We start from the raw sequence: 26933 nt of genomic DNA, 5'->3' as shown, positions 1-26933 counted from the left end.
ATTCACTTATTAAGTCAAAGTTGTAATTTTATGATAGAATAATATTGTTACATCTTAAGGCAAAAGAAAGGGGATACCTTTTGTGCTTTGATAGTTTGTCACAAACAGTTTTATTATGCCTGCAGTCCTAGCAGAACAAGCCGCGTTTTAATTAAAACTGTCCCATCTGAGCAACAAGTAAAAAGTACAGGATTTCTGCTTTAATATGTAACTCCTAGCTGAAGGCCAGTTCCATTTTTTTTTTAATTGGAAAAGGTCTGTGCCACCTTTAGATGACTGGCGTACGATGACTGATGAACATGCATGTTTTAAAACTCAAGAATTTTTATGACGATTTTCCAGACCAAAATGTTTTAGCATAATGGCAAAAGGAAAAAAATGATTTCAATGGGTAGTCCGTCCCCCTAGGTAGTTTTGTATTTGCTGCGCTTGGACATCACATGAACACGACTGACGTAACCCAATCCGAGTTCATCCAGCGTACTAAAACTTTAACTAGGTTGGCTGGCTTCACAAAAAACATTTGACGTATTTGCGGAATCTGGAATCGTTAGCAAACAGGCATATTAGTTATCATGTGAGGATATTACCTTTTTAGAATATAAAACTCAAAAGACAGTCTTAACTACCGAAGCAGATAGAAAACAACAGGGGTAAAAGCCGACACCGTCCAGTGAAAAGATTCCAGTGTAATAACTAACCAAGGAACTGTGCCACCTGGTTGGGGCAGTAATGGATGTGTTAATTGTGCACACCTAGCTACAATCCAGTGGACAAGTTCTCAGCTAATGCTAAAGGCTATTTTTCTTAATTGGGTGTAGTTCAATAGCAAGCTTGACAGCTGACATTGCTAAGAGGGACCGCATGTCATACACATTGAACAAAGTAGAGCTATGCCATCCAATCTACATGCCATAAGCATTCTTTTGTGAACTTAGTTGTGTATAGGAGAATTTACGGCGTTTCAAGTAGCCAGTATTAACACAAGGAACACGAGGCTGAAGCCTAAGCTACCCCAAAAGGGTCAACCACAAATGCTGTTGAGGTGGCAAAAATCTTGATCCCAACGTTAAGGAGTCCATTTTCATTTTTAGAAACAAAACAAAACCCTGTACATTCAAATTTAAATAGTGAAACTAGGATGGTACACAACTGAACCAATTCCCCCCTCTCAAGATCTGTACAGATAGTCCTCGACTTAACAACCACAATTGAGCCCAAAATTTATGTTGCCAAGTGAGACATTGGACGAAATGAATTTTGCCCCCTTTTACGACTTTTTCTTGCCACATTTGTTAAGTGAACCACTGCAGTTGTTAAATTAGTAACACGATTGTTAAGCGAATCTGGTTTCCCCCATTAACACTGCTTGTCAGAAGGTCACAAAAGGTGATCACATGACCCTGGGACACTGCAACTGTCATAAGTGTGAGTCAGTTGTCAAGCATCCAAATGTAAGTCATAAGTGTGGAAGACGGTCATAAGTCACACTTCAGTGCTGTTGTAACTTTGAACGGTCACTAAGCGAACTATTGTAAGTCGAGGACTACCTATATTTGGCAACAAACACCTCAACAAGTGATTTTTTAAAAAAAAAATTCTGGGGCTTTCTGGCTATGATTATTGTTTTATCTCATTCAATCCTCTCCCCATTTAATAAGGAGCTTCATGACAGTCCTTCCGTTCATGCCAATAATTTATTGAACCGGATGTCTGTACACAGCCAAAAAAAACCTAAGAAAGAAACTAACACACAATGTCGGGAGGAAGGAAGGCAGGAAGGAAGGAAGGAAGGCAGTGATGAGGATAAATATGAGGGTGAGGGAAATTATCCACAGGCTGCACCCTGGGCTCCCTAGGGGGAAACCGTCAATCCTAGATGATTTAAAAATGGAAAGGGAAACTGGGGTGGGGGGTGGGGAGGGGTGGTCAATCATTGCAACATTTCATTAAGAAAAAAATTAATCTATTTACAGGGAAAATGGAAAAAGGAAGCCATTTTAAGGGATTTAGATGAGGAAAAATATGTATTTACAGCAGGGAGGGAACAGGCATTAAATTAAAACTTGCCTTCTCCAATTCCCTTTAGAGAACCCTACGCCCCTCCCCCAAGAGATCCACAAAATTGTTTTGCAGCACCGGGGGAGGAAAACTGCTATAGGGAGCAGACACAACGAAACTCAGAGCAAGCTTCTGCTAGTTTCCCGCCTGCTCTTAATACCAGCTTGTTCCAGACACACACACACACGCGCAATAACACACAACTGCGCACACGCACCCACGGGATTCCCTCCCACCCCCAGGCAAGAAATCCCAAGTGCTACCTCTGATGGGATCGCGGGAGGAGCGAGGAATGGTTGGCCATGCCCCCCCTCACAATCCAAGGCAAGGGGGAGAGGGCTTGCTTGTTCCCGGTAAGAGATTGCGGGCGGAGGCATGGCAAGCAAAGGAGCAGGTCAGGAAGGGTGGGGGTGGGGTTGCAGGGGTGGGGAGGGGAGGGGTGGGGGAGGAAGAGCGATTCCCCGCTGGAATGGGACAAAAAAAACCGAATGTTATTGGGCTATAAAACAGACCAGCTTAAAAATACAGCATCCAGGTTTCACAGAACAGACACGTCTTGGGATGTGGAGGGCAATCTGGAGAAGGAACCATTAACTGTGGGAAGGGGATATACAAGAGGTGGAGTTCGGAAAGCATGAATGACATGAGACAGGGAAATAAAACCATCTTTGCGCCCTCCCCAGGGGATGTTAAAAACAAGAGCAACTTAAAACTCAAATTAGGACAGATTTGGGATTAGCCAGAGGAAGAGGAAGAAAGGAAGATGGCAGCAGCTCTCCGGTCCTTCCCCCTCCATCCTCTCCGGAGGTACCAACCTGAACCGCTTTTGACAGAGAAGGGAGCCCTCAAAGCCATGGGATTTTTCTGTTCTCCCCACCCCCTCCCTCCCCGAGCCAAGGCATCAGAGGACAACCTTTGAGGGAATCCCCTTCCCCACCCCTCCCGTCCAAGTGGCCATCCCATCCCCAATTGGCCTCCCCCCTCCACCTGGTCCCCGGGCCAAGATTGCTTTCCCCCACCATTCACAGTTCAGAGAAGTCCATGTGGGTGGCCTGGGGGTAGGGGGTAGTGGAGGGGACCTGCCCCCCGGGCCCAGCGACCCCTCAGGACGTATTGGCAATGGGTCCTGCGCCGTCTCCTGGTGTGACCTGGCTCCTGTCAGTGTTCATTCTTCCCTCACCTAGAGAAAGCGAAAGACAGGAAAACTGTGAAGCCCAGGGGTGAAATGCTCCTGGTTTGGACCAGATCGCCTGATCCGGTAGCGATGGCGACGGGTGGTTCGGAGAACCAGTAGCAAAAATTCCTGCCCCCCCCCTCATGCCCAGCTGAGCCACACGATTATCAGAGGTGGGTTTTTTTTACTTTTAAAAGCATTTTTTCTTCAGCCGAAAAAATGCTTTTAAAAGTTTTTTTTAAAAAATACCTCTGACGATCGCGTGGCTCAGCTGAGATCGTCAGAGCCTTTTAAAAGCATTTTTTCTAAATTTTTAAATGCTTTTAAAAGTTAAAAAAAAAAGTTGGCCATGCCCACCCAGTCACATTACCCACCACCACCACCAAGTCACGCCCACAGAACTGGTAGTAACAAATTTTACATTTCACCCTTGGTGGAGCCATGTTGGACCTTTCTTTTCCAAATGAGCTGAGGAGTTAGTCTCGTCTCATTATTGTTAAGGAGCCCCAGCAGCGCAGTGGTTCAACTGCAATATTGCAGGCCAACTCTGCCCACAGCCTAGAGTTCGATCCAGACAGGGCTCAAGGTCGACTCAGCCTTCCATCCTTCCGAGGCCGTTAAAATGAGGACCCAGATCGTTGGGGGCAATAGGCTAACATTGTAAACCGCCCAGCAATTACTATAAAGCATTAGTGAGCTGTATATAAGTACGGTGATAGCATTTAAGACTTATATATCACTTCGTAGTGCTTTTACAACCCTCTCTGAGCGGTTTACAGAGTCAGCCCATCGCCCTTAATAATCTGAAGTCTTAATAATCTGAGTCAAAATTGAGCCAGTCAGGATCGAACTCCCGGCTGTGGCATGCAGAGTTAGCCCCACAATACTGCTTTCTAACCACTGCGCCCCCAGGCCTCTTAAGTGCTGTTGCACCCCATGCACAAATAACCCCTTCGTGGGACAGTTCCTCCTCAAAATTCAAGTGAAGCGCCACCAATGAGAAAGGACTCACTATGGGAGGTTCCAGAGCCAGACACAGACCCGACTGAGCTCGCCTGGGACCGGATGTGCGGTGGAATGAGGTTGGAATTCAACCCTGGCTGGATGGAGAGCTCTGCAAAGAAAAAAGAGAGAGAGAGAGAGAGAGGGTGAGGCATCCCATAACTCACCTGAGGAGGATTCACTCATTTCTACAGGCTCCTCGACATGCCTGAGGAGCTGCTAACCTACAAAAGTTGAGAGCTCCACCTGAACGTTTATTTTTGATGTGAGGGCCATGCCACCAAAACATACAAAAAGACCCAACTTTGGGTGGGAAAAAAATGAATTGAAACTACCAGTGGTAGTTTTAAAAAGGGCTTTAAATCCCCCAACGCTGCATAGCTTCAGTTCCCAATTAATTATTCAACGACAATGCAAAACTGAACATTGTTTTAAGTTCATTCACGCTGCAATCTAACCGTTCAAAAGATGGTTATCTGGAGCGTGGGACCAGCCTGACGCGAAAGGCTGCAGGCCACAAGATACCATCAAGGGCATTTTTCCCCTGTTAAAACTCTTACAGCATCGACTTTGCCAACTGTGCTGAACTGAAAGGAGCTACGCTGTTTTAAAAAAAAGAGCATTCCAGGTCGCAGCCAATTACATTTCTAGCTGCACTAATTTATTCCCTTCCCAGTTCTACTTCACTGAGGCTGAAAACCCTTCCTGGGACACCTCATCTGACCTTTTGTATAGAGCGGGTGTCGGCAACCTGCGGCTCCGGAGCCGCATGCGGCTCTTTGGGCCCTCTGCTGTGGCTCCCTGTCCCATCACTGGTTGGTCCTGCCCTTCGCCCCTTTTATTTTTTTTTGATCTTTTTGGAAATCCGGGCTGGCTGAGGAACGATCGCCAGCCACGACGGAGGCTTCCCTTCAGGCGACCCTCCTCCCCCTCCTCCTGTGACCCCCCCCCCACAGGCTGTGACTGAGCTGGGAGCATGCGCACATGGGGGGAGACTCTCCTCAAGCGAGCGCCAAATCACAGGAAAGGTGTGCGCGGGGCGGGCGGCTGCTCGCTTAAGGAGAGTCTCCCCGCATATGGGCACACTCCTGGCTCAGCCAGTCGGCCAGGGAGTCACAAGAGAAGGAGGGGGAGAAGCATCGCCAGAGAGTGCAGGAGCGAAGCGGCCCTGGACCTGCCTTCACGCCACATTTGCGCATAAGGCAGCTTTCACTTCCTGCCACTTCGGGCTGGAGTTCCTGCCCTCCGCGCTTGGCCGAAGAGCTGCCGGGAGTGGGGGATGACATGGCAAGGCAATGGCCGGAGCCTCAGTGCAGGAGAGAAGCCGCATCCTGTTAAGACCCTCCTTAAGCAAGCATGCCTTTGCTGCACTTTGGCGCTCGGTTGCAGAGGGTCTCCCCACGCATGCGCACGCTCCCAGCTCAGCTATAGCAGGCCAGGGGGTCGCGAGAGGAGAAGGAGAAGGGGAAGGAGGGTGGTCGCCCAAAGGTAAGCCTCCACCGTTGCTGGCAATCTTTCCTCAGCCAACCTGGATTTCCCAAAAGAAGAAATAAAAGGAGTAGCAAAGCGCCCCAAGAAGAGCTTGGCCCAGCTGCGGCTTTCAGAGAGAGGGGGGGGGAGGGAGACATAGAGAGAGAGGGGGAAGAGAGAGAGACATAGAGACACACACACAGAGTGATACACAGAGAGAGGGGAAGATAGGGAGAGGAGGAGAAAGAGATACAGAGGGGAAGAGAGAGAGACAGGGAGAGAAGGGGGGGAGAGATGGGAAAATAGGGAGAGGGACAGATACAGAAGGGAAGAAAGAGAGGGGGAAAGAGAGACAAAGAGAATGATTTTGTTGCTGGATAGGTGTGACGGGGGTCATGTGACTGGGAGTGAGTGACATCGAGTTGGCCACGCCCACCCAGGTTTTGTAGCTCCCAGTATGATTTTTTTTTTTCTGTGGGAAACGGAAATGGCCCTTTTGGGTGTATAAGGTTGCAGACCACTGGTATAGAGGGAAAACAAACCAAACTAATTCAATCATTAATTCATTCACATACAGGGAATAGGAATCAGCAGAAGGTAGAACGGGGTGGGTGGTGGAATATAATATAAAGCCACAATATAAGTGAGAGTCAGTTTGGTCTAGTGCAGGGGTCTCCAATCTTGGCAACTTGGCAACTTTAAGCCTGGCAGACTTCAACTGAAGTTCTGGGAGTTGAAGTCCGCCAGGCTTAAAGTTGCCAAGGTTGGAGACCCCTGGTCTAGCGGATAAAGCACCAGGCTAGAAAGTGGGAGACAATGAGTTCTAGTTCTGCCTTAAGCCATGAAAGCCATCTGGGTGACCTTGGGCCTATCACCAGGAGACAGTGAGTTCTAGTCCTGCCACCGTCAGCATAAAAGCCAGCTGGATGACTTTGGGCTTATCACCAGGAGACCGGGACTTCTAGTCATGAAAACTGGCTAGGTGATTTTGGGGCAATCACTTTCTCTCTCTCTCTCTCTCTCAGCCCAATTCACCTCACAGGGTTGTTGTGGTGGGGGAAATAGGAGGAGGAAAGTATGTTGTATATGTTCACCCCCTTGAGTTACTTACAAAAAAGCGGGATATAAATTAAATAAATAAGGCGTTGGGCGAAAGGCAGTTCCCAATACAATATTCAGCAGCAGTGGATTTAATGCCTGGTTCCATCGCAGTGCGTTTTCCATAACAAGCGTCTCGGCTTCCTTGAATCTTTCAGCATTTGGGACACACAAACCACCTTCCCAGTTGTGTCCCACTGATTTAGCTGCGAGCCACTTACCCACAGGGCTGAAGTTGAAGAGCGGGGGCAAGTCACGGCCGTTGGGCAACCGAGCGTTGGGCTCACGCAGCTCGTCAAAGAAACTGTTGGCACAGGCCTCCAGGGGAGAGAGGCGAGTGGCTGGGGTGTACTCAAGGAGGCGACTGCACAGCGAGATGGCCTCCAGCGGCGTGCGAGGCTTAAACACCTGGAGCGGGGGGGGGGGGGGGGCAGAGCGGGAAGCACGGTCATGCCCAAACCAGATGTTCCCTGCCTCTTAAAAACCCTCCCTTCATCCTAAGCCCAACACTGCTAAGTTCTCCGGGAATCACAGTTAAGCCAATGGAGACGCTCCATGCTGGAGATGGCTGGTGGAGTGATATAAAACAGTGCACCGCGCATCAACCCTTTGGGAACCTTCCACAGGGGAAAAAAAATATCCAGACAGGGGGAGACGTGGTTTCGCATGCTACCTAGATCTCGCGCATGCGCAGATGAGGCTTCGCTCGCTTGCGCGGCCCGATTCCCAATAGGCCAGGGGTCTCCAATCTTGGCAACTTTAAGCCCGGCGGACTTCAACTCCCAGAATTCCCCAGTTTGGGGAATTCTGGGAGTTGAAATCTGCCGGGCTTAAAGTTGCCAAGGTTGGAGACCCCTGCAATAGGGCCACGGACTGGGGGTTGGGGGCCCTTGATATAGAACAGGGGTCTCCAACCTTGGCAACTTTTAAGACTTGTGGACTTCAACTCCCAGAATTCCCCAGCCAGCTTTGCTGGCTGAGGAATTCTGGGAGTTGAAGTCCACAAGTCTTAAAAGTTGCCAAGGTTGGAGACCCCTGATATAGAAGATTCCACCACTATCCATTTATGTTCTTGGTGGTGGTATTTTTTAAATCTGAGCCCTATTATTTATTTATTTAACGTACGGCATCTACAGAAATCACCGACGTACAACACTACTAAAACACCCGATGCTCACAAATACAAAATATACATAGAGCATCAGCATAACCATGCAAGTACAATGTGCGGATAAATACAGTAAACAAGATAAAGAAATTAGGGTAAAACCACGATAACGATCGTACAATAGGGCACCGCAGAGCTTCAACAGGATAGATGTTGTATATTTCCATATCTAATGAAGCTGATCCGTCTAGCTACTTCTGGGGTGGTTGTGATGAGATCGTCCCAGGGATCTTGAAATCTCCTAAGGCAGGGGTGTCAAACGCGCAGCGTCACGTTGTCATCACGTATCGTGACTTCCCGCCCCCTTCGCTAAACCGGGGTGGGCGTGGCCAGCACATGATGCATCCGTGCCACGAGTTTGACACCCCTGTCCTAAGTGAACGTTCTTGAACTATGCGTGTCATCAGAGTTCCCCAACCTTTTTGGCTTTGCGGACCAACTGGAGGGGAGAGGGGAGGGAGAGAAGGGACGGTTCCATGCGCACGGTGGGCAAGCGTGGACGCACAGCTCCATTTGCACAAGTGACCGTTCAAAGTTGCAACACTGAAAAAAGGGAGTTCCATACAGTTGTGATCGTGGCAGGATCCCCATGGTTCTGTAATCAAAATTTTGGGTGTTCACCAAATGGCACGTACTTATGGTTTCCAGCAAGCAAAGTCCATGGGAGAAAGCTGGATTCGCTTAACGGTTGCACTGCTTCACTTAACAACCGTGGCAAAAAAAAAGGGGGGGGGGCTGTAAAAGCAGTTGGCCGACATAACAGCCGTGTTGCTTAACAGTGAAAATTCTGGCCTTATTGTGGACATAAGTTGACGCCTATATTTACAGTATTTAATTTACACAAAGGGCAGCTTGCAAAATTCTACTTCCCTGGTTGCAGAGATTTATTTTAACGCCAGGCGCCTATAACCCTGCTATGCCAGGACCCCTTCAAGTGTGCCCTTTTCAGTGAGATTTTAGAAATGTATCTTGAACAATAGCACGAAGTCAGCCATCATGTTTCATCTTCTCCACAATCTCCCTGCTCCCCCCCCCCAAGCCCTTACCTTTATCCATGGATGTGCTTTGATCTGGGGGAACTTAAACTCTGTGTAGTTGGGGTTCATCTCTCGTATCTGTTCTCGCGTCGGTGTTCCCAACACCTGCAGAAGGGAAGGGAAGGAGAACAATCAAACCACAGCAAGTCTCGACGGTCCTTTGACAACAAGACAAAAAGCCCAGTCACTTGGCCCATCAGGCTGACTCTCCGATATCACTTCAGCATTTGCAGGACTGAAAATAGGTTGCAGGGCTCTACAGGGCAGGTGAGGGGGGAAAAAATAAAGTTAAAAAGTTACCTTGATGATCTCCACTAGCTGATCCACTCCACTGTCTCCAGGGAAGATGGGCTGCCCCAGAAGCAGCTCGGCCAGCACACAGCCGGCAGACCAGATATCTACGAGAGAAAAGGGGTGCCGTCAGCCCCACACGGAGAGCAGTGGTGCCCCACTGTTTGCTATAAAGTAGGGATCTCCAACCTTGGTCCCTTTAAGACTTGTGGACTTCAACTCCCAGAGTTCCTCAGCCAGCTTTGCTGGCTGGGAGTTGAAGTCCACAAGTCTTAAAGGGACCAAGGTTGGAGAGCCCTGCTATAAAGAGCTGCGGTGTTCCCACTTGGTTTCTTGAAACCACCCTCCTAGCTCGCTAGGTTTTCAGGCCAGACAAAAAGATCTCGGGTTCAAAATTGAGCATCTCCAAGCAGACTGCAAACACGGTTAAGGGCCGGGGAAAATGCTTCTCAGTCAACACAGAAATAACTAAGCCAGCGACGGGGAATCCAGATACTGGCTAGAAAGAACGGGAGGAGAGCTGAGCCAATCGGGGCTGGAACCTTCCATTGCTAAGTAATGTGGTCGTTATACGAGTCACAACCAATGTTATCACTTTTCCCACAATTAAGTGAACTTGGTTTCTCCCCCAGCCCCCATCCACTTTGTTGGAAAACCCTGAGAAGATCCCAAATAATGGTCACAGACCCCAGTATGATGCAAACCTGCCAGCTGCTGAATATCCGAATTCTGACAATGTGACCGCAGGGATACTGCACTGTCATAACTTCGCACAGTTGCTAAACGAATGTTCATAAGGTGAGGACTACTCATATAGGTCTTTTTTCCTATGATACAGCTTTGCCAGCTGAGGAATTCTGGGAGTTGAAGTACATAAGTCTAAAAGTTGCCAAGGCTGGAGACCCCTGAGCTATAGCATAATGCAACCCTTCTGGAAGTTGTAACTCCACCCCTGAAGGTTTCAGGGAAAAGTCAATACAAAACTGTTCAAGCCGTCATTCCTTTTTTTCAATTCACACGCGGGGTTTGCTTCCAGAAGCAACCAATATCTACGGGGGGGAAATTCACTTGGTCTGAGCAGCAAAAACATACAAGATCCCTCAATGGGCAGCCAGGTCATTCTTACCTATGTTCGAAGTGTAATCGGTGGCTCCAAAAATGAGCTCAGGCGCACGGTAATAGCGAGAACAGATGTAGGAAACATTGGGTTCGCCTCGCACCAGCTGCTTTGCACTGAAAAAAAAGAGTGGGGATAAATGGGGATCTCCAGAGAACTCAAATGCTACTGAAATGAGGGCCAAGAGGCATAAATTGAAGTCCCCGTATGACCCCCACCTCGAGACCTCCAATATTTCTTCACTGCATTTATTATCTGATGAAAAGTGAAAATGATTCAATGCACAATTCAAGAACAATATAAATTACAGTAAATCTACCGTAAAGTTCTATCTAAACAAAATAAATACAAGGATTTGTCCTGGCTCCAAGCCAGTTTTGGGGACTGCAGTTTACCCTCTGCTCATCATTCAGAAGCCACAGAAAGTATACCTGCTCCCCCCATTTAACAGAACGGCAGAGTTGGAAGGGACCTTGGAGGTCTTCTAGTCCAACCTCCTGCCCAGGCAGGAAACCCTACACCACTTCAGACAAATGGTTATCCAACCTCTTCTTAAAAACTTCCAGTGTTGGAGCATTCACAACTTCTGGAGGCAAGTTGTTCCACTGATTAATTGTTCTAACTGTCAGGAAATTTCTCCTTAGTTCTAAGTTGCTTCTTTCCTTGATCAGTTTCCACCCATTGCTTCTTGTTCTACCCTCAGGGGCTTTGGAGAATAGCTTGACTCCCTCTTTTTTGGGGCAGCCCCTCAGATATTGGAGCACTGCTATCATGTCACCCCTAGTCCTTCTTTTCATTAAAAATGCATTTTAAAAATTTCATTAAAATTAGGGTTTATAGCCCTAGATTTGCAGCAGGAAGATGTGGGTCCAAATCCTGCCTAACCTTGAGGCTCGCTCTCGCAACCCTCCTCACAGAGCTGCAGGAAGGGAAAAATGGCAGCAAAGGGGGGGGTGGGAAATCCAACTGTGCTGTCCCAAATATCTGGGAGAAACGGTAAGATCTGTAACATTTATTTACAGGACGTAGCTCATAAATTTCTTCTGGGGAAGCTTTGCAAGATGACTGATAAAACTGTGCCAGCAGCAACAACAACAACAACAACAAAAATTAACAGCTACGCAGAAACAAGGTTACAGAATGACCAACACTCGGTACACATTGGGGCGGGGAGAAGAAAGGGTCAGTCAAGACCGCTGACCAACCATGTGTGGTAGCTCTGAAAGAGTAATTGTGCTCGAAAGGAAAGCCTTTTTGAGGCAGCCAGGCGCAACGCGAAAGTTGCTGGGAAAGGCACGAGCCAGAGAGAAGCAGATTTGCACATTAAGGCAAAGAGCACATAAATCTTTAGGGAAAGATTTCAACTTTCTAAGAACAAGTTGGGTTGTTCACTGAGCGGTGGCTCAGTGGCTAAAACGCTGAGCTTGTCGATCGAAAGGTCGGCAGTTCAGCGGTTGAAATCCCTAGTGCCGCGTAACAGGGTGAGCTCCCGTTATTTGTCCCAGCTTCTGCCAACCTAGCAGTTCGAAAGCACGTAAAAAATGCAAGTAGAAAAACAGGGACCACCTTTGGTGGGAAAGTAACAGCGTTCTGTGCGCCTTTGCCGTTCAATCATGGCGGCCACATAACCACGGAGACATCTTCGGACAGCGCTGGCTCTTTTCGACTTTGAAACGGAGATGAGCACCGCCCCCTAGAGTCGGGAGCGACTAGCACGTATGTGAGAGGGGAGCCTTTACCTTTAAGAACAAGCTGCCTTTGATGATTGTATTTTAGGATTATGATCATGATTTAGACACTTGTTGCTTGTATGCACACTGAGAGCTTATGCACCGGAGAACAAATTCCTTGTTTACACTTGGCCAATAAAGAATTCTACTGTCTTCTATTCTACTTGTGGCTGCAGAACCACAAGGTCTACAGACAAAGCCCACTTCCACTTCCTCTGGTTGGAAGGTTGATGTTGCCTGCTTCTCTTACCTGCCGAAGTCGCAAAGCTTCAGTACTGCTGTATCGGGATCCACCAACAGATTCTGAGGTTTGATGTCTCGATGACACACGCCTTGAGAATGGATGTAAGCGAGGCTGCGGAACAACTGATACATGTATACCTGAATGGAGGAAGGGCAGCGGCCATTAACGAGTGTCAGTTTGGTATACTTTAGATCACTGGCCTAGAAAATAGGAGCCTGTAAGTTCTAGTCCTGCCTTAGACATGAAAACCAGCTCAGTGACTTTACGGCAATCACCAGGAGATTGTGAGTTCTAGTCTCACCTTAGACATGAAAGCCAGCACAGTGACTTTAGGCCAATCACCAGGAGATTGTGAGTTCTAGTCTCACCTTAGGCATGAAAGCCACCTCAGTGAATTTAGGCCAATCACCAGGAGATTGTGAGTTCTAGTCCTGCCTTAGGCATGAAAGCTGGCTGGGTGACTTTGAGCCAGTTCCTCTCTCCAAACTTGCCTCACAGGGATGTTGTTTGCTATTCAATTTTCATCTCACCTTTATCACTTTAGATGGTGAATATACCTAATACTCCTTCCATTTTCCCCCAAATATCAATCCTCAATTGCTGTAGTGAAAATAGGTGGAATGGGAACTAGATAGGTCTTGCTGCTTTGAGTTGGCCAAAATAGATATTTTAAAGTGGGATAGAAATGTAGTACTGTATCTTAAAAGCAAAAACTAGCTATAAATGGGCATCCGGAGGCTCCAGTTAGTTCAGAATGCAGCTGCGCGGGTGATAGAGGGAGCCCCTCGTGGCTCCCGTGTTACACCTATCCTGCACAGACTGCACTGGCTACCTGTGGCCTTCCGGGTGTGCTTCAAGGTGCTGGTGACAATCTTTAAAGCGCTCCATGGCATAGGGCCGGGCTATTTACGGGACCGCCTACTGCTACCAAATACCTCTCACCGACCCGTGCGCTCTCACAGAGAGGGACTCCTCAGGGTGCCGTCAGCTAGGCAGTGCCGTCTGGCGACACCCAGGGGAAGGGCCTTCTCTGTGGGGGCTCCCACCCTCTGGAACGAACTCCCTCCAGGACTTCGCCAACTTCCGGACCTCCGAACCTTTCGTCGCGAGCTTAAAACACACTTATTTATCTGCGCGGGACTGGATTAGATTTTAAAGTTATGGGTTTTAAGGGGTTTTATTATTTATACTATTTTAAATTTCGGGCAATAGAATAAGTTTTTTAATTGTTTTTAATCTGTATTTATATGTATTTTAACTGCCTGTGAACCGCCCTGAGTCCTTAGGGAGATAGGGCGGTATATAAATTTGAAAAATAAAATAAAATAAATAATAATAAATATCTACCTTCTTAATACTAAGGTCACCCTCTAATTCTGATACAGCAAACATGATCATTTGTCCCCACCGTCTGATCTACAGCTAGTCCTCAACTTATGACCACTAACGAAGCCTGGAGTTTGGGTTGAAAATCACTGTGGCTGAGGCCCCAAGTGGTTCACCAGGTGACTCACCTTATGACCTCCGTCTTAATTTTAAGACCGTTTTCAGGAAGGTCACAAAGTGAGTCACTTGGTGAATCACCCGATTGGTAAGCAAACCACGTGGGCATTAAGCAAATCAAACATATCCTATGGATATTTTTTTTTTCTGTTTCCTGCCAGAAGAAATGGGGGTGGGGGAGTCACATATCATGGCCACATGACTTGGGGGATGGTGTAGCCGGTCGTAAATATGAGCCAAGTACCCAAAATGCAATCACATGACCACAGGGGTGGGATGCAGCAGTCGTATTTTTGAGAATAGGTCGTCAGTAGTTATTTTGAAGTCTGCTGTAACTTCAAATGGTCATTAAGCAGAGACTACCGATAATACTTCTGTAAAGAGGATCATAATTGGGCAGCTTGCTGATCAGTGTTGGTAGATCCCATCACTATGGAGCAGTGGTGGTATTCAGCCGGTTCTATCTGGTTCGGGCAAACCGGTAGCGGCCACAGGAGGCTCTGCCCACCCGCCTGGACGTCATCACGTCCCGTTTTGGACGCTCTGCGTACGCGCGGCAAGTTGCACGTGCGCTCTCATTTGTGAATCAGTAGCGAAGGTAAGTGAATACCACCCCTGCGGTGGAGGCATCGAATCTTCCTGAAAGCATCTATGCTCACCCTCTCCCATTTCTGCCATAGATGACCACATGGAAAACAGAGGGAGAAGGCCATGGATAATGGGGTCTGCAAACTTGGCTCTTTTAAGACTTGCGGACTTCAACTCCCAGAGTTCCTCAGCCAGCTTTGCAAAGCTGGCTGAGGAACTCTGGGAGTTGAAGTCCGCAAGTCTTAAAAGAGCCAAGTTTGCAGACCCCCTGAGCTGGGTGGATAAAGAAAAGGGGGAAAACATTTTTTCTTTTAGCATTCTCTCTGCTAAACCAATTCTAGTTAAACAGACAGAAAACCTAAGCAAGAGGCAGACAGAAGCAATCTCCAGCCCAGAAAATAACTGGAGATATTTTGAGAATTCCTGACAGGGAACCTAAAGGGAGTTAAGAGAAGGAGAGGAAAGAGAAACCAGAGAGAATGAAGAATGTGGGGAAGAAAAATAAATAAATAAACGGAACAGAAGGGTGCCAAGTTACAATGGTTTTCATCGGAACCTTTACAATGTTTCATAAGGTTTTATAATGTCTTAATATGCGTTAGTTGTGTTAATATGAAAAGGAAAGATATTACAGTGCTTATGCCTGCTGTGTTGGCAGGATTAGTCTGAGATGCATTTCCTGCCTCTTCAGGAGTTGCCTTCAGCTGCTCCTATGAGGTATTTCCGGTTCCTGTCATATGTAGATATAGATCTATAGATATAGATTTCACTTGTGGGGTGCCGCAGGGGTCGATCCTCTCGCCCCTTCTGTTCAACATCTATATGAAGCCGCTGGGTGAGATCATCAGTGGCTTTGGGGTGAGATACCAGCTGTACGCTGATGACACCCAGCTGTACTTTTCCACCCCGGGCCACCCCAGTGAAGTTGTCGAAGTGCTGTCCCGGTGTTTGGATGCCGTACGGGTCTGGATGGGGAGGAACAGGCTCAAGCTTAATCCCTCCAAGACGGAGTGGCTGTGGATGCCGGCACCCCGATTCAGTCAGCTGCAGCCGCGGCTGACTGTTGGAGGCGAGTTATTGGCCCCAAAGGATAGGGTGCGCAACTTGGATGTCCTCCTGGATGAACGGTTGTCGTTTGAAGATCATTTGACGGCCGTCTCCAGGAGGGCCTTCCACCAGGTTCGCCTGGTTCGGCAGTTGCGCCCCTTCCTTGATCAGGATGCCTTGTGCACAGTCACTCATGCGCTCGTTACCTCTCGCTTGGATTATTGTAATGCTCTCTACATGGGGCTCCCCTTGAGGTGCACTCGGAGGCTTCAGTTAGTCCAGAATGCAGCTGCACGGGTGATAGAGGGAGCTACGCGTAGCTCCCATGTAACACCGCTCCTGCGCAGATTGCACTGGCTACCTGTGGCCTTTCGAGTGCACTTTAAGGTTTTGGTTACTACCTTCAAAGCGCTCCATGGCTTAGGGCCTGGGTACTTACGGGACCGCCTACTGTTACCGCATGCCTCCCACCGACCCGTACGCTCTCACAGAGAGGGACTTCTCAGGGTGCCGTCCGCCAAGCAATGTCGGCTGGCGGCCCCAGGAAGGTCCTTCTCTGTGGGGCTCCACACTCTGGAACGAGCTTCCCCGGGTTTACGCCAAATACCTGACCTTCGACCTTCCGCGAACTGAAGACACATCTTTTCATTCGCGCGGGGCTGGCTTAAATTTTATCGATTTTAAATTTTATCGATTTTAAATTTTTTAATATTAATTTTAATGGGGTTTTAGTTTTATATATTTTAAAGTTTTCTAGGCCAATTATAAAATAAGTTTTTTAATTTGTATTTTAAATTGTATATTGTATTGTTTGTTTTTACTTTTGGCTGTACACCGCCCTGAGTCCTTCGGGAGAAGGGCAGTATAAAAATCGAATAAATAATAATAATAATAAGATTTGTAATTTTCAGTTAAACTACTTGAAACACAGGCGAACAGGCCCATTTTCAGTATTCACACGATGAATGTGGGCTACGGACTTAACTATCGCATTGTGCGATCGCGAATGTGAATATTGCTTGACTTTACTGCCTTTTTAAATATATTATCAAAAGAAAAAATTAGGTTTTTTTAAAAAAAAACAACCACCACAAAATAATGCAAATAAGTTTTCTTAATGGCGAAATGCACCTTCTTTTTGCTTGGCCTGAGGCAACCTGCAGTCGCCACCCACATCAGCCATCAAGGCCAGATGGGGATCACTTTGGCATCCAAATTATGACTCATCCTTCGCCCATCGTTCATTACCACTTGCCCCAAGGGAAGCATCCCTGGATAGGGAGGGAGACAGGCAAAGTCTGTCCCAGAAATCTGCTCACTGGGCTGCCTATAGGGCACCAAGGAGCGATTCCAGAAGTTCTCCTTAAAAAAAAAAAATCATTTATATTTGTTTGCGATCTTTTGGATTGCTCAAAAGCCATTTTGAGAGGACTGGTCTCCCGAAAGGCTTGAAAGAAATCACGATATTAATGAAACAAATAGTTAAAATAGAGCCAGTTTGAGCTAGTGGTTAAGGCACCAGGCTAAAACCTGGGAGATGGTAAAATTCTAATTCCACCATATCCATGAAAGCCAGCTGGATGACTTTGGGCCAATCACCAGGAGACGGTGAATTCTAGTTTCCACCTTTGCTGGAAAGTCAACTGGATGACTTTGAACCAATCATCCTCTCTCAGTACAACTCACCTCACAGGACTGTTGTGGGGAAAATAGGAGGAGCAAGGTATTAAATGTGTTCGCTGTGTTATTTGTAAAAACAATAAAGACAGGAGATAGATAGATAGATAAATAGATAGATACACAGACAGACAGACGATAGATAGATCGATCGATCGATCGATCGATCGATCGATAGATAGATAGATAATGGATCGATATTGGGATAGGGATAGGAATGGGATAGAAAGATAATAGCTAGATAGCCATAAGGGCAAAACAGACCTTTGCCTTTGGACTCCCTACAAGTAAAAAAAACTAATAGTAATAAAGAAATAGCTGCTAATGCCATTGCAAAATGCCATTCCATTCCATCTTTACGCCCTGCCACTTGACGAGAAGGACAAATCAAATCCGATCCACTTTTCGGATAAAAAGATCAAGAATGAAAAATAAAAGAACAGCAATTTAAAAAAAAAAAAGTAATGAAAACGCAGCACCCCAAAAGCATTGCATTTGAGGGAAAGGTGGTTTGAAAAAGGCCAGGGTATTTTAAAAAAGACGATGGTATTTAAACTCAAGTGATTTAAGAAAAATGCAAGGCATGGTAGCACCCAGGACGGGTTATGCAATGGGGACCAAAGGTATTTAAGTGATGGGGAGGGGAGGGGAGGGTTTAAAAAAAAAAAAGGCTTTGTGCAAAGAAAGTCTCCTCCCAGCTTTTCTGGTGAAAAAGAGCTCAGGTCAGAGGTGGTGGGAAAGATTTCAACCAGAGCCCCCGGAAAGCTGTTATTCTTAGTTCAATAATGCCCAGCTGGTGGAACCAAAGGTTTTCTTAGGAATCAGGACGTTTTCTTGGTACAGTCTCATGCAGGATTTTATAAGTACAGAAAGAATAAGGAGATCTTTAAATCAAATAGGAATCCACCCAGTCACTCGAAAGGTAAAGAGCTCCTGGTATGCAGAGAAGGATTAAACAAGAATTTTGATGCCACTTCAGAGATCAACTGCCAGGCTAACAGTGAGGGATGCCAGGCTCTCTGGCCCAAGCAACAACTGGAGAACTACAGTTACCCACTGTCTGCCTCAGCATTGCAACCCAAATATTATTGTCCTTCCCTGAATAATGCAAAGGCGGGGGGCAGGTAGGCAGAAGACAACCAAGTTGTATCCAGGCTGAGCCCTACAACAATTAACTGCATTGAAAAAAATCAAGAGACTTTGATTTGGACTCAATCAAGCTTCTTCTGCGCACAACGTAAAACCCAAACAGTCAGTGGGCAGGACGACAACAACGGTCATACTGAATTCATGCCTTATAAATAGGAAGGTTCCTTCTAGAGAATAGTCTTATCTATCTGGCTGCTAAAAAAAAAATGACACCAATACAATACAATGGCATATTATTACCGGTAAATAGCCAGGGGAGATGGAAAGCATAAATGCTTGATGGACAAAAATAATTTTTTACAGGAATAACTTCAGTATTATGGGTGAAAGATTCCGTCTCAGACAAGTTTCCTTTTTCCTGATCATCAGAACAAACGCTCCCAAAGGCATTACCCCACCCCACTCAAGAAATTGCACGCCTGACACCCATTCCGCCGAACCGGCAAACGGTAACGATTCCCACAACTCCCTCCAATCCTCAATGTGCAAACGACGGCTTGGTTTTCACCGCAACCTAAGCCATGGTTTTTTTAAAACCCTGGTTTGCTGAACAAAAGCTACCATGGCCTGCTCATATGGCGAAGCTGTGAGGGAAGAGGCGCCTAGAGCAGGGATGGCTAACCTTTTTGTGCCGTTGCGTGCCAAAAACGTGTGGAGCTTGTGGGGGGGGGGGTGCGCACACGTGTGCCCTCACCCCTAATTCAATGTGCCCCTTCCCCCGTGCATGCGTGCATGACCCCCTCACGTGCGACCCCCCCACGTTTTTAGCACACAATGGCACGGGAGGCCGGAAACGGCCTATTTCCCGACTTGTGGTGGGCCAAGAAGGCCCGAAAATCAGCTGGCCACTGTGCGCTGGAGCTGAGCTAGGGCAACGCTCGTGTGCCCACAGATATGTCTCCGTGTGCCACCTGTGGCACGCGTGTCATAGGTTCACCATCATGGGCCTAGAGAGATACCAACGAAAAACAGAAAGGAAGTGTGTTCAAAGGGAATGTTTCTCTGTCCTTAAGGACTCTGTAAACCGGCCTTCAGCAATTCCGCTCAAGGTCACCTTCTCTCTCCCTTTAGGTTTTCTCCAGGCTGCCCACAAAGTTCTTCGCAGCCCAAACTGCTTGCATTTGGTTAAGAGTCAGAGACCACTTGAGCGGGGCCTACTGAGGCAACTGGATGGATTCTCCCATGACGCTAAACCTAAAACTCCAATCGCCTTTAGAGCTTAGTATGCGTTGGGAATTAACCAAAGCCTCCCTTGGCTGGTACGAGAGGTCCTCCAAGAGGAACCGCACTTACCTTCACATAGATGACAGGGATGGTCTGTTTGGCTTTGGTGAAGTGGCGGGCCACACGATAGACTGTTTCGGGCACATAGTCCAGGACTAAATTAAGGTAAACTTCATCCTTCTGCAAGAGAGGGCGGAATAGATGAGATCACAGCTAACAGCATCTTAGAAAACAGGGGTGGGGGAACTGTGGCCCTTTTGTGATTTCAACTCCCAGGATTCCTGAGCCAGCAGGAATTCTGTGGGTTGAAGTCTCCAAGTCCTAAAAGGGCCATAATCCCCTACCTCTGCTATAAAAAGGTCAGTAGACTATATTATTTTTGTCTACATGATCTGTATGGCAGCCCATCTCATCTAAGCGACTCTGGGTGGCTGACAACAGGTAAAAAAGAATCCAAGAAAAAGCAAGTTAACTATCAACATGCAAGCACATAGAAAGTGTCCCTCGTCCGGTAGCCCTGCCTGGTAGCTGCCATCTAAAAGTGCAGAGGTAAACATGCCTCCTTTATAAAATGAGAAATGCCCTTCCTTTTCACCCTCTCAGAAAACGGCAGTTTGAAATCCCAGTTGCAGACAGCAGAGTTGCGGCTTCCTTCCCTATACCAGTAATTTTTGCGCTCAGAGGCATCCTATCATTACTATCTTTAATTATTTTTGGATTCGGCTCCAGCAACAAACACGCAGCTTGCAGCTGAACTCTACAATCTTGCCTCAGATAAAGCATCAGCTAAAACAGGGGTCCCCAACCCCTGGTCCGTGTACCGGCACCGTGCCGCAGCGTATCAGAAACTGGGCCACGCAAAGAAGCGAAGCCCCATCTGCGGGATGCAGGCAGCATGCAAAATCGCACCCCTCCAGTCCACGGAAAAACTTCTCTCCACGGAACCAGTCCCTGGTGCCCGAAAAGGTTGGAGGCCCCAGGGCTAAAATACAAAGGGTTGGAAACAAAGAGGAGAATTAAGCACTTCTCCTTATGGGAGCTTCCTTATTTCAGCATCTGTGCAGGCCCGGATTTAAGAACCTTCAGGTGTAGATTTGCCCACCAGGTCACTAAAGTCACCACTGAAGACGCGCCTCCCAACTTTTACCCTTCTAAGCTGATAGGTAAGAATTTCTCCAGATCTGCCGAGGTTTTCTGGATGGAGTAGAACGCAACGTAGAAGTAGTCCTTGACTTACAAGGGTTTATTGAGCGACCGTTCGAAGTTACAACGGCACTTGTGGCCGTTTTTTAAACACTTACGAACTTTGCAGCTCCCCGTGATCGTGTGATCAAAATTCAGATGCTTGGCAACTGGCTCATATTTCTGGCCGTTGTGGGGGTCCCCAGGGCCACGTGATCCCCTTTTTGTAATCTTCTGAGAATCAAAGTCAACGGGGAAGCTGGATTCAGCTAAAAACCGGCTCACCAATTTACCATTTGCAGCGATTCGCTTAACAACGGCGGCAAGGAAGGTTGTAAGATGAGGCAAAGGTCACTTAACAAACGTCTCCGTTAACAACAGAAGTGCTGGGCTCAATTGTGATCCTAAGTCGAGGACTACCTATACTTAACGATTAACCTGTACGGTAGATTCATCCCATAAATCCTGTTAATCCATGTCCAAGTTCCCTTCGGGGCTATCGGTACGGGAGATCACTTGAACTGTAAGCGGGTTTAAACTTTTATTTGGTTTTCAAACTCATTGGAGAACTTTGACATACCTAGCAGTTGGGTTCATGTAATGCCTTAAGAGAGAATCAAACAAACCTAGCAGCGTAACCGGGAGATTAGACAACCTCTATCAACCTAATCTCTCTCACAAGGCCATTGTGTGGGTAAAATTGGAGAAAAGAACAGAGCAGAAGTACTGGGAGGATACCTTGGACACGCTGTGCAGAGACACCAAAAGCCAGCTCAATCAGAGCTGTTTGAATGGAATGTGTCCAGAAAATGATCTTTTCATGATAGATAATAATAAACGTTTCTCCATTCTACACAGCCTGTGTAACTGCTATATTCCCCGGCCCCCCCCTATTATTTTTCTTGCTAGACTTTCCATATTGAAAAATCTTTGTGAATCAAAGAGCTACAAGGCCATTTTGGGTAAACGACGCTATAGAGCACTGCACACCAGAACAATAAGACACAAGAACAGTTTTTTCCCGAAGGCCGTCACTCTGCTAAACAAATAATTCCCTCAACACTGTCAGACTATTTACTGAATCTGCACTACTATTAATCTTCTCATCGTTCCCATCACCCATCTCTTTCCACTTATGACTGTATGACTGTAACTTTGTTGCTGGCAATCCTTATGATTTATATTGATAGATTGACCATCAATTGTGTTGTAAATGTTGTACCTTGATGAGGTATCTTTTCTTTTATGTACACTGAGAGCCTATGCACCAAGACAAATTCCTTGTGTGTCCAATCACACTTGGCCAATAAAAATTCTATTCTATTCTATTCTATAACCTCTATGCTTACATTACTTGGGGAAACTATGACAATCACCAGTAAGGATCACTTAACTACTCATCCTGGATCTGAGGACTATATTAAACGGCCATTTGTTTTCAAATTCCGATTTCAATAAATGTATGCAATAAACAATTGAGATGTTTCCTTCTGTGGAGGTTGTGGGTTGTGTCCACCACGAATGAAGATCCAGAGAGCGAAGGAAATAAATTATTTCTGGTTTTCCCCTCTCAAGACCTAGTATACTACAGGTACTCCTCGATGCACGACCACAATGGAGCCCAAAATTTCTGTTGCTAAGCGAGACAGTTGCTAAGTGCATTTTGCCCCATTTTACGACCATTCTTGCCAGAGTTAATAAGTGAATCACTGCAGCTGTTACATTAGTAACACGGTTGTTAAGTGAATCTGGTTTCCCCGTTGCCTTTGCTTGCCAGACGGTCGCAAAAGGGGATCCCGTAATCCCAGGATACAGCAACTGTTATAAATATGAGTCAGTTACGAAGCCTCTTGAATTTTGATCATGCGACCCTGGGGATACTGCAATAGTTGTGTGAGAAACAGTCGTAAAGTCACTTTTGCAGTGCTGTTGTAATCTGAACGGTCATTAAACAAACTGCTGTAAATTGAGGATTATCTGTTTCAAGGACAAATGGGATAGGAAGTACAAAGGATGTACTTTGTGAGCATGAAGGGGCATCAAGTGTTAACCTGAATTTCTTAAATCAAGTCAGAAACATGTCTTGGATCCATGCCTTACAGCCAGGCTCTCCAACCTTGGCAACTTGAAGACTTGTGGACTTCAACTTTGCTGGCTGAGGAATTCTAGGAGTTGAAGTCCACAAGTCTTCAGGTTGCCAATGCTGGAGACCCCTGGTATAGACAGTATATTGTATAAAGGGATTATCAGCGTTCCAGTCAAAAATACAAAGTGGGCAAAATGCAAATCCGAGGCAATCCCTCAAAAGCACGAGGAAGAAGGAGAGAAAACCAGCCCTGTTTACTCTTCTATGGCGTGCCCGCTTTTCTCCCTTTCCAGTTTCCCCTCACCTTTTCTCCGCTCGAGTAGAAGAAATATCGCAGGCGGACAATATTGCAGTGATCCAGCTTCCGCATGATCTGCAGCTCCCGGTTCTGAAGTAAAAGAGAGACCAAAATGAGGCACAGAATCTCAGTGGTAAAAACTAGCAGGATGGACTCAGGCCCCTTTCCCTTCCAGTCTCACCTTGAAACGTTTATCTTGTAATACTTTCTTGATAGCCACCAGCTCGCCAGAGTCTGCTAATCGGGCTTGGTAGACAACGCCAAAGGAGCCATTGCCAATCACTTTGATATCGGAATACGAGACTTCTTGAGGGCGGTCTGGACCCTGGCCAGGTGTGGCCACCACAGTGGTCACTTTGCTACTATCTCCTGAAAAGAGGAATGACGGTCAAGTCCAGATCGCTCAGACAGTCCAAGCGGCCTAATCTGAACTCACTAAATGCCTTTCTCGGCCTTTCCCAATCTTTCTCAACAATGAACGCCCTTAAAACATTTCCAGTCCCAATTAAAAAGATCATCGCCAAACCCACATTAATACCAATAAGCACCTTGGGGTGCAATCCCAAAGCAACTGGGAACACTCCTCGAACACCATCGGCATTGACAAAATCCCCACCTGTCAATTGCCAAAGGCAGCTTTACTCGGAACCACTCATATCCCGCGATAACATCCGTAACACCTTCAAACATCCACATCTGCCTATTCCAGGTCTCTGGGGAAGGACTTCTTAGGTAGACAAAAATAACCAAACTCAGTCTGAACATCTGCCTGTGTGATGAACCATAGTAATATTTTTAAAAAACAAAAAAACAAAACCAAGCTGGTTCCTCCTTGGCCCCAGAGTTTCCAAACTCAAATTCTACCCTACCAAGATTCCTACAAAACGCATCACACCCCAACTCCTGATATGCTTTAAGGCCAGGAAGGTGCAACTAGAAGATGCTATAAGTAGCAAGCTTGCCCCTTTTAAGGTGGGACGGCTGGCTAATTGGTACCAAACAGGGATAAGTCATAAAAGACCATTTTGGGTGAATAACCAGGGAGAAGACCAGAAGGACAAAAGGGCTTTTTTTGGGGGGGCACGCATTTCTTTTCTTTTTTGGGGTTTTTTTTCCCCCCAAAAGAGCTGGCACTCACCATCATGGGCTTTATCCTTATCCTGCCTGCCTCACCCGCTTTTCCTGCTACGACTTGCATCCCTGGTGAGAGTTTCTCATTCAACCTCGCCATCACAACGCCATCACCCCCCTCGCCTGACACCCACCCCCCAGCCCCACCCATGGGCCACCAGCCACCCTTTCTCTCTCCCTCTTCCATCCTCCCCCTTTGGTGGACCCAGCCGGTAGCCTCAAGGGGGGGGGGTGTTGGGGAACCCAACCGGCGCTCCATCCAAAGGCAAGACCTGCCTGGAGGAAGCAGACCCCAGAAAGCAATACCACCTCGGGGCTCCCCTCACCCGGTTTCTTTCTCCCTCCCTCCCTCCCTCCTCCCCCCCCCCCGACCCCTGATTTCATCCTGACGTCACCGGAGTAATTCTGGAGCCCTTGTCCAGTTGCTGACCTCGGATAGCTTCTCCCTCCAAGCCCCGATTGCGGGCCAGGGGAGGACCTGGAGCCGGGAAGGGCTCACCTTGGGCGAACCCAGCCTGCCTCTCCTCCCTGCCCTCCCCCCCCATCTCCTCCCCCCTGGCCCCAACGGCGATGTCCTTCCCCTCCCCCCCCCATGGGCATCCTCTGACCCTCCCCACCTGCTCCTTGCCCCTCCTTCTCCTCCTCCTGAGCCCCAGACCCAATTCCCAGTTGAGGCGCTCTCACCTCCCAGGGTCTCCTCCCGGCCCCTCACCGGCCCCAACAGCGACGCCCACCCCACCCCGATGGGCATCCTCTGCCCCTCCCACCTGCTCCTTGCCCCTCCCTCCTTCTCCTCCTCCTGATCCCCCAGACCCAATTCCCAGATGAGGCTCTCTCACCCTCCCCAGGGTCTCCTCCCGGCCCCAACGGCGACACCCCCGCCCACCCACCCGAGGGCATCCTCTGCCCCTCCCACCTGCTCCTTGCCCCCACCTCCTGAGCCCCAGACCCAATTCTCAGATGAGGCTCATGGGGTCTCCCTCCCCGCCCAGGCTTCCCTTTCCACAGCGCTGCCGCCCCTCCTCCCCGCCCTCGTGCCCCCGTGACCCTCCTCCCCTTTGAAGCCCCTCGGCGCTCCTCCTTTGTGTGGCTCCCCCCCCCCGCCGGCCGCGCCTGCCCCATTCATTCCCCCGGCCCGGCCCGGCCCTCAGACTTACGCCCCAGCTTGAGCCCCGGGAAGGCGACCGTCGAGCTGGTCCCGCCTCCCCCCGGCCCAGGCCCGGCAGCCCCCCCGGGTTTGCCCCCAGGCGCTGCCCCCGAGGTCGGGCCTGGCGCGGTGGGGGCCGTAGCGGGAGCCCCTCCGGACGGGTCTGCGAAAGAGCTCGTTCGGGGCCGGGAAGAACCGGCGCTGCCGCTGCTCATGGTGAGGCCGACACCGGGGAAAAGGGAGGGGGGGGCCGCGCTGGCTGGCTCCGTCTGAGGCGGCTCGGGAGCCGGCCCTGCCCGGCCCTGTTGCAAGAGCCGACGGGAAATGGAGTCTCGGGCGCGGCCCGCCTACTTAGCGGTTACGGAAGAGAGGACTCGATTTCCCAGAAGGCGCCGCGCGGGCGATGGCCGTAAGCGCGGCGGCCGAAAGAGGCGCTGGGAGAGAGAGTCCTCTCATTCCGCGCCCCCTCTGCAGCCGGCCGCGCTCGGGACTTCAAGCCCCTGTGTGCCTCAGGACCTGAAGCGAGGGAGCGTGGGAAATGGAGTCCTACTCCGCATAGCGCGTAATACAGACTTGACGGGAGGGGGACTCCGCTTCCCGGCATCCCTCGCGCGGACCTGCTCAGCCTATCGCGCAAGAGGAAAGAGGGGAAAAGATTTTGAGTTTTGGCTCCTCCCAAACCAGAGCAGGAAAAGCAAATCGTGAGGTGCGATAAGAGACGCGAGGCCAGCGCTCAGCCGCCTGAAGAAAAAGCCGAGAGACTTAACCTTTTGCCCATCGCCATTTCTTATCCATTAGCCCAGTCTCAAAGGGATCCGCCCTGAGGGCTGTCAGGCTGTGGCGCGATGATGCGCGGAGAGAGAAAACTTGCAGGGTTTCGGCACTGCTTTTCCCGAAGTGCTTTGCGCGGGACCCCGTGACTCGGCCGGGGGGGGGGCGCGGACTACCACAAGCGGACTACGGCTCCCATAGTGCATTGCAAGCAAAAAAAAAAAGGCCGTTGTCAGGGTGAGGGGCCTTGGGGCCGCCGAAGCACCGAGCAGTTACGAAACCCTTCTCCCTCGAACACAGCAGACGGAGAAACGCGATGCCCAAACGGGCGGTCGATGCCTCGGGCCCAGAGAGCAACTCAGGAGCGCTCAGGCGGCCTTCTGTGCGGGCGGGCCCGACACGCTTCCCGTCATGCAACGCTCTGCCCTCGAAAGGGCTTGTGGGAGTTGTAGTTGGCGCTGCTGGATTAAAGGCATCTCGGAGGCAGAAATCACAGTCTTCTCTATTGACTCTGCTGACTCTGCATTTCAGTAATAAACGGAATAAAAGGTGACAATATTAAAAGTCAGAATAAGTGACAGAAATAAGAGAAGGGGCCATGTTAGTGTAGGCACTTTTATATAATAAAATAAAGCAACCATAAGAGAAAATACGGAATAATTGAACACGGATAGATGGCAACTTATTATAATTGTGCGTTACTATTAGAAATATATAATTTGGTTGAATGTAATAACT

The 26933-nt window shown here is 48.4% G+C and overlaps 1 protein-coding gene across 2 annotated transcripts; it reads right to left on the bottom strand.

Annotated features, from left to right (window-relative positions):
• Positions 1-59: 59 nt before the first annotated feature.
• Positions 60-26349, bottom strand: GSK3A (glycogen synthase kinase 3 alpha). Of its 2 annotated transcripts, none has more exons than XM_058195111.1 (11): positions 25435-25879; positions 23328-23515; positions 23153-23236; positions 19650-19760; positions 12399-12529; positions 10428-10534; positions 9311-9408; positions 9020-9115; positions 7027-7213; positions 4248-4349; positions 60-3241 (listed from the first exon to the last, which is right to left on the bottom strand). In XM_058195111.1, exons 1-11 carry the CDS (start codon positions 25637-25639, stop codon positions 3165-3167), a joined length of 1386 nt encoding a protein of 461 aa, XP_058051094.1. In that variant the 5' UTR covers positions 25640-25879; the 3' UTR covers positions 60-3164. The 2 variants fall into 2 exon arrangements, with proteins under 2 accessions (XP_058051094.1, XP_058051095.1); XM_058195112.1 differs by lacking the exon at positions 25435-25879 and adding an exon at positions 26192-26349 and having other exon boundaries at positions 61-3241.
• Between the last annotated feature and the right edge of the window lie 584 nt (positions 26350-26933).

This window comes from Ahaetulla prasina, chromosome 10 (genome assembly GCF_028640845.1).
Source record: "Ahaetulla prasina isolate Xishuangbanna chromosome 10, ASM2864084v1, whole genome shotgun sequence".
Classification (NCBI taxonomy): domain Eukaryota; kingdom Metazoa; phylum Chordata; class Lepidosauria; order Squamata; family Colubridae; genus Ahaetulla; species Ahaetulla prasina.
This window is presented reverse-complemented; position numbering and strand designations above follow the sequence as displayed.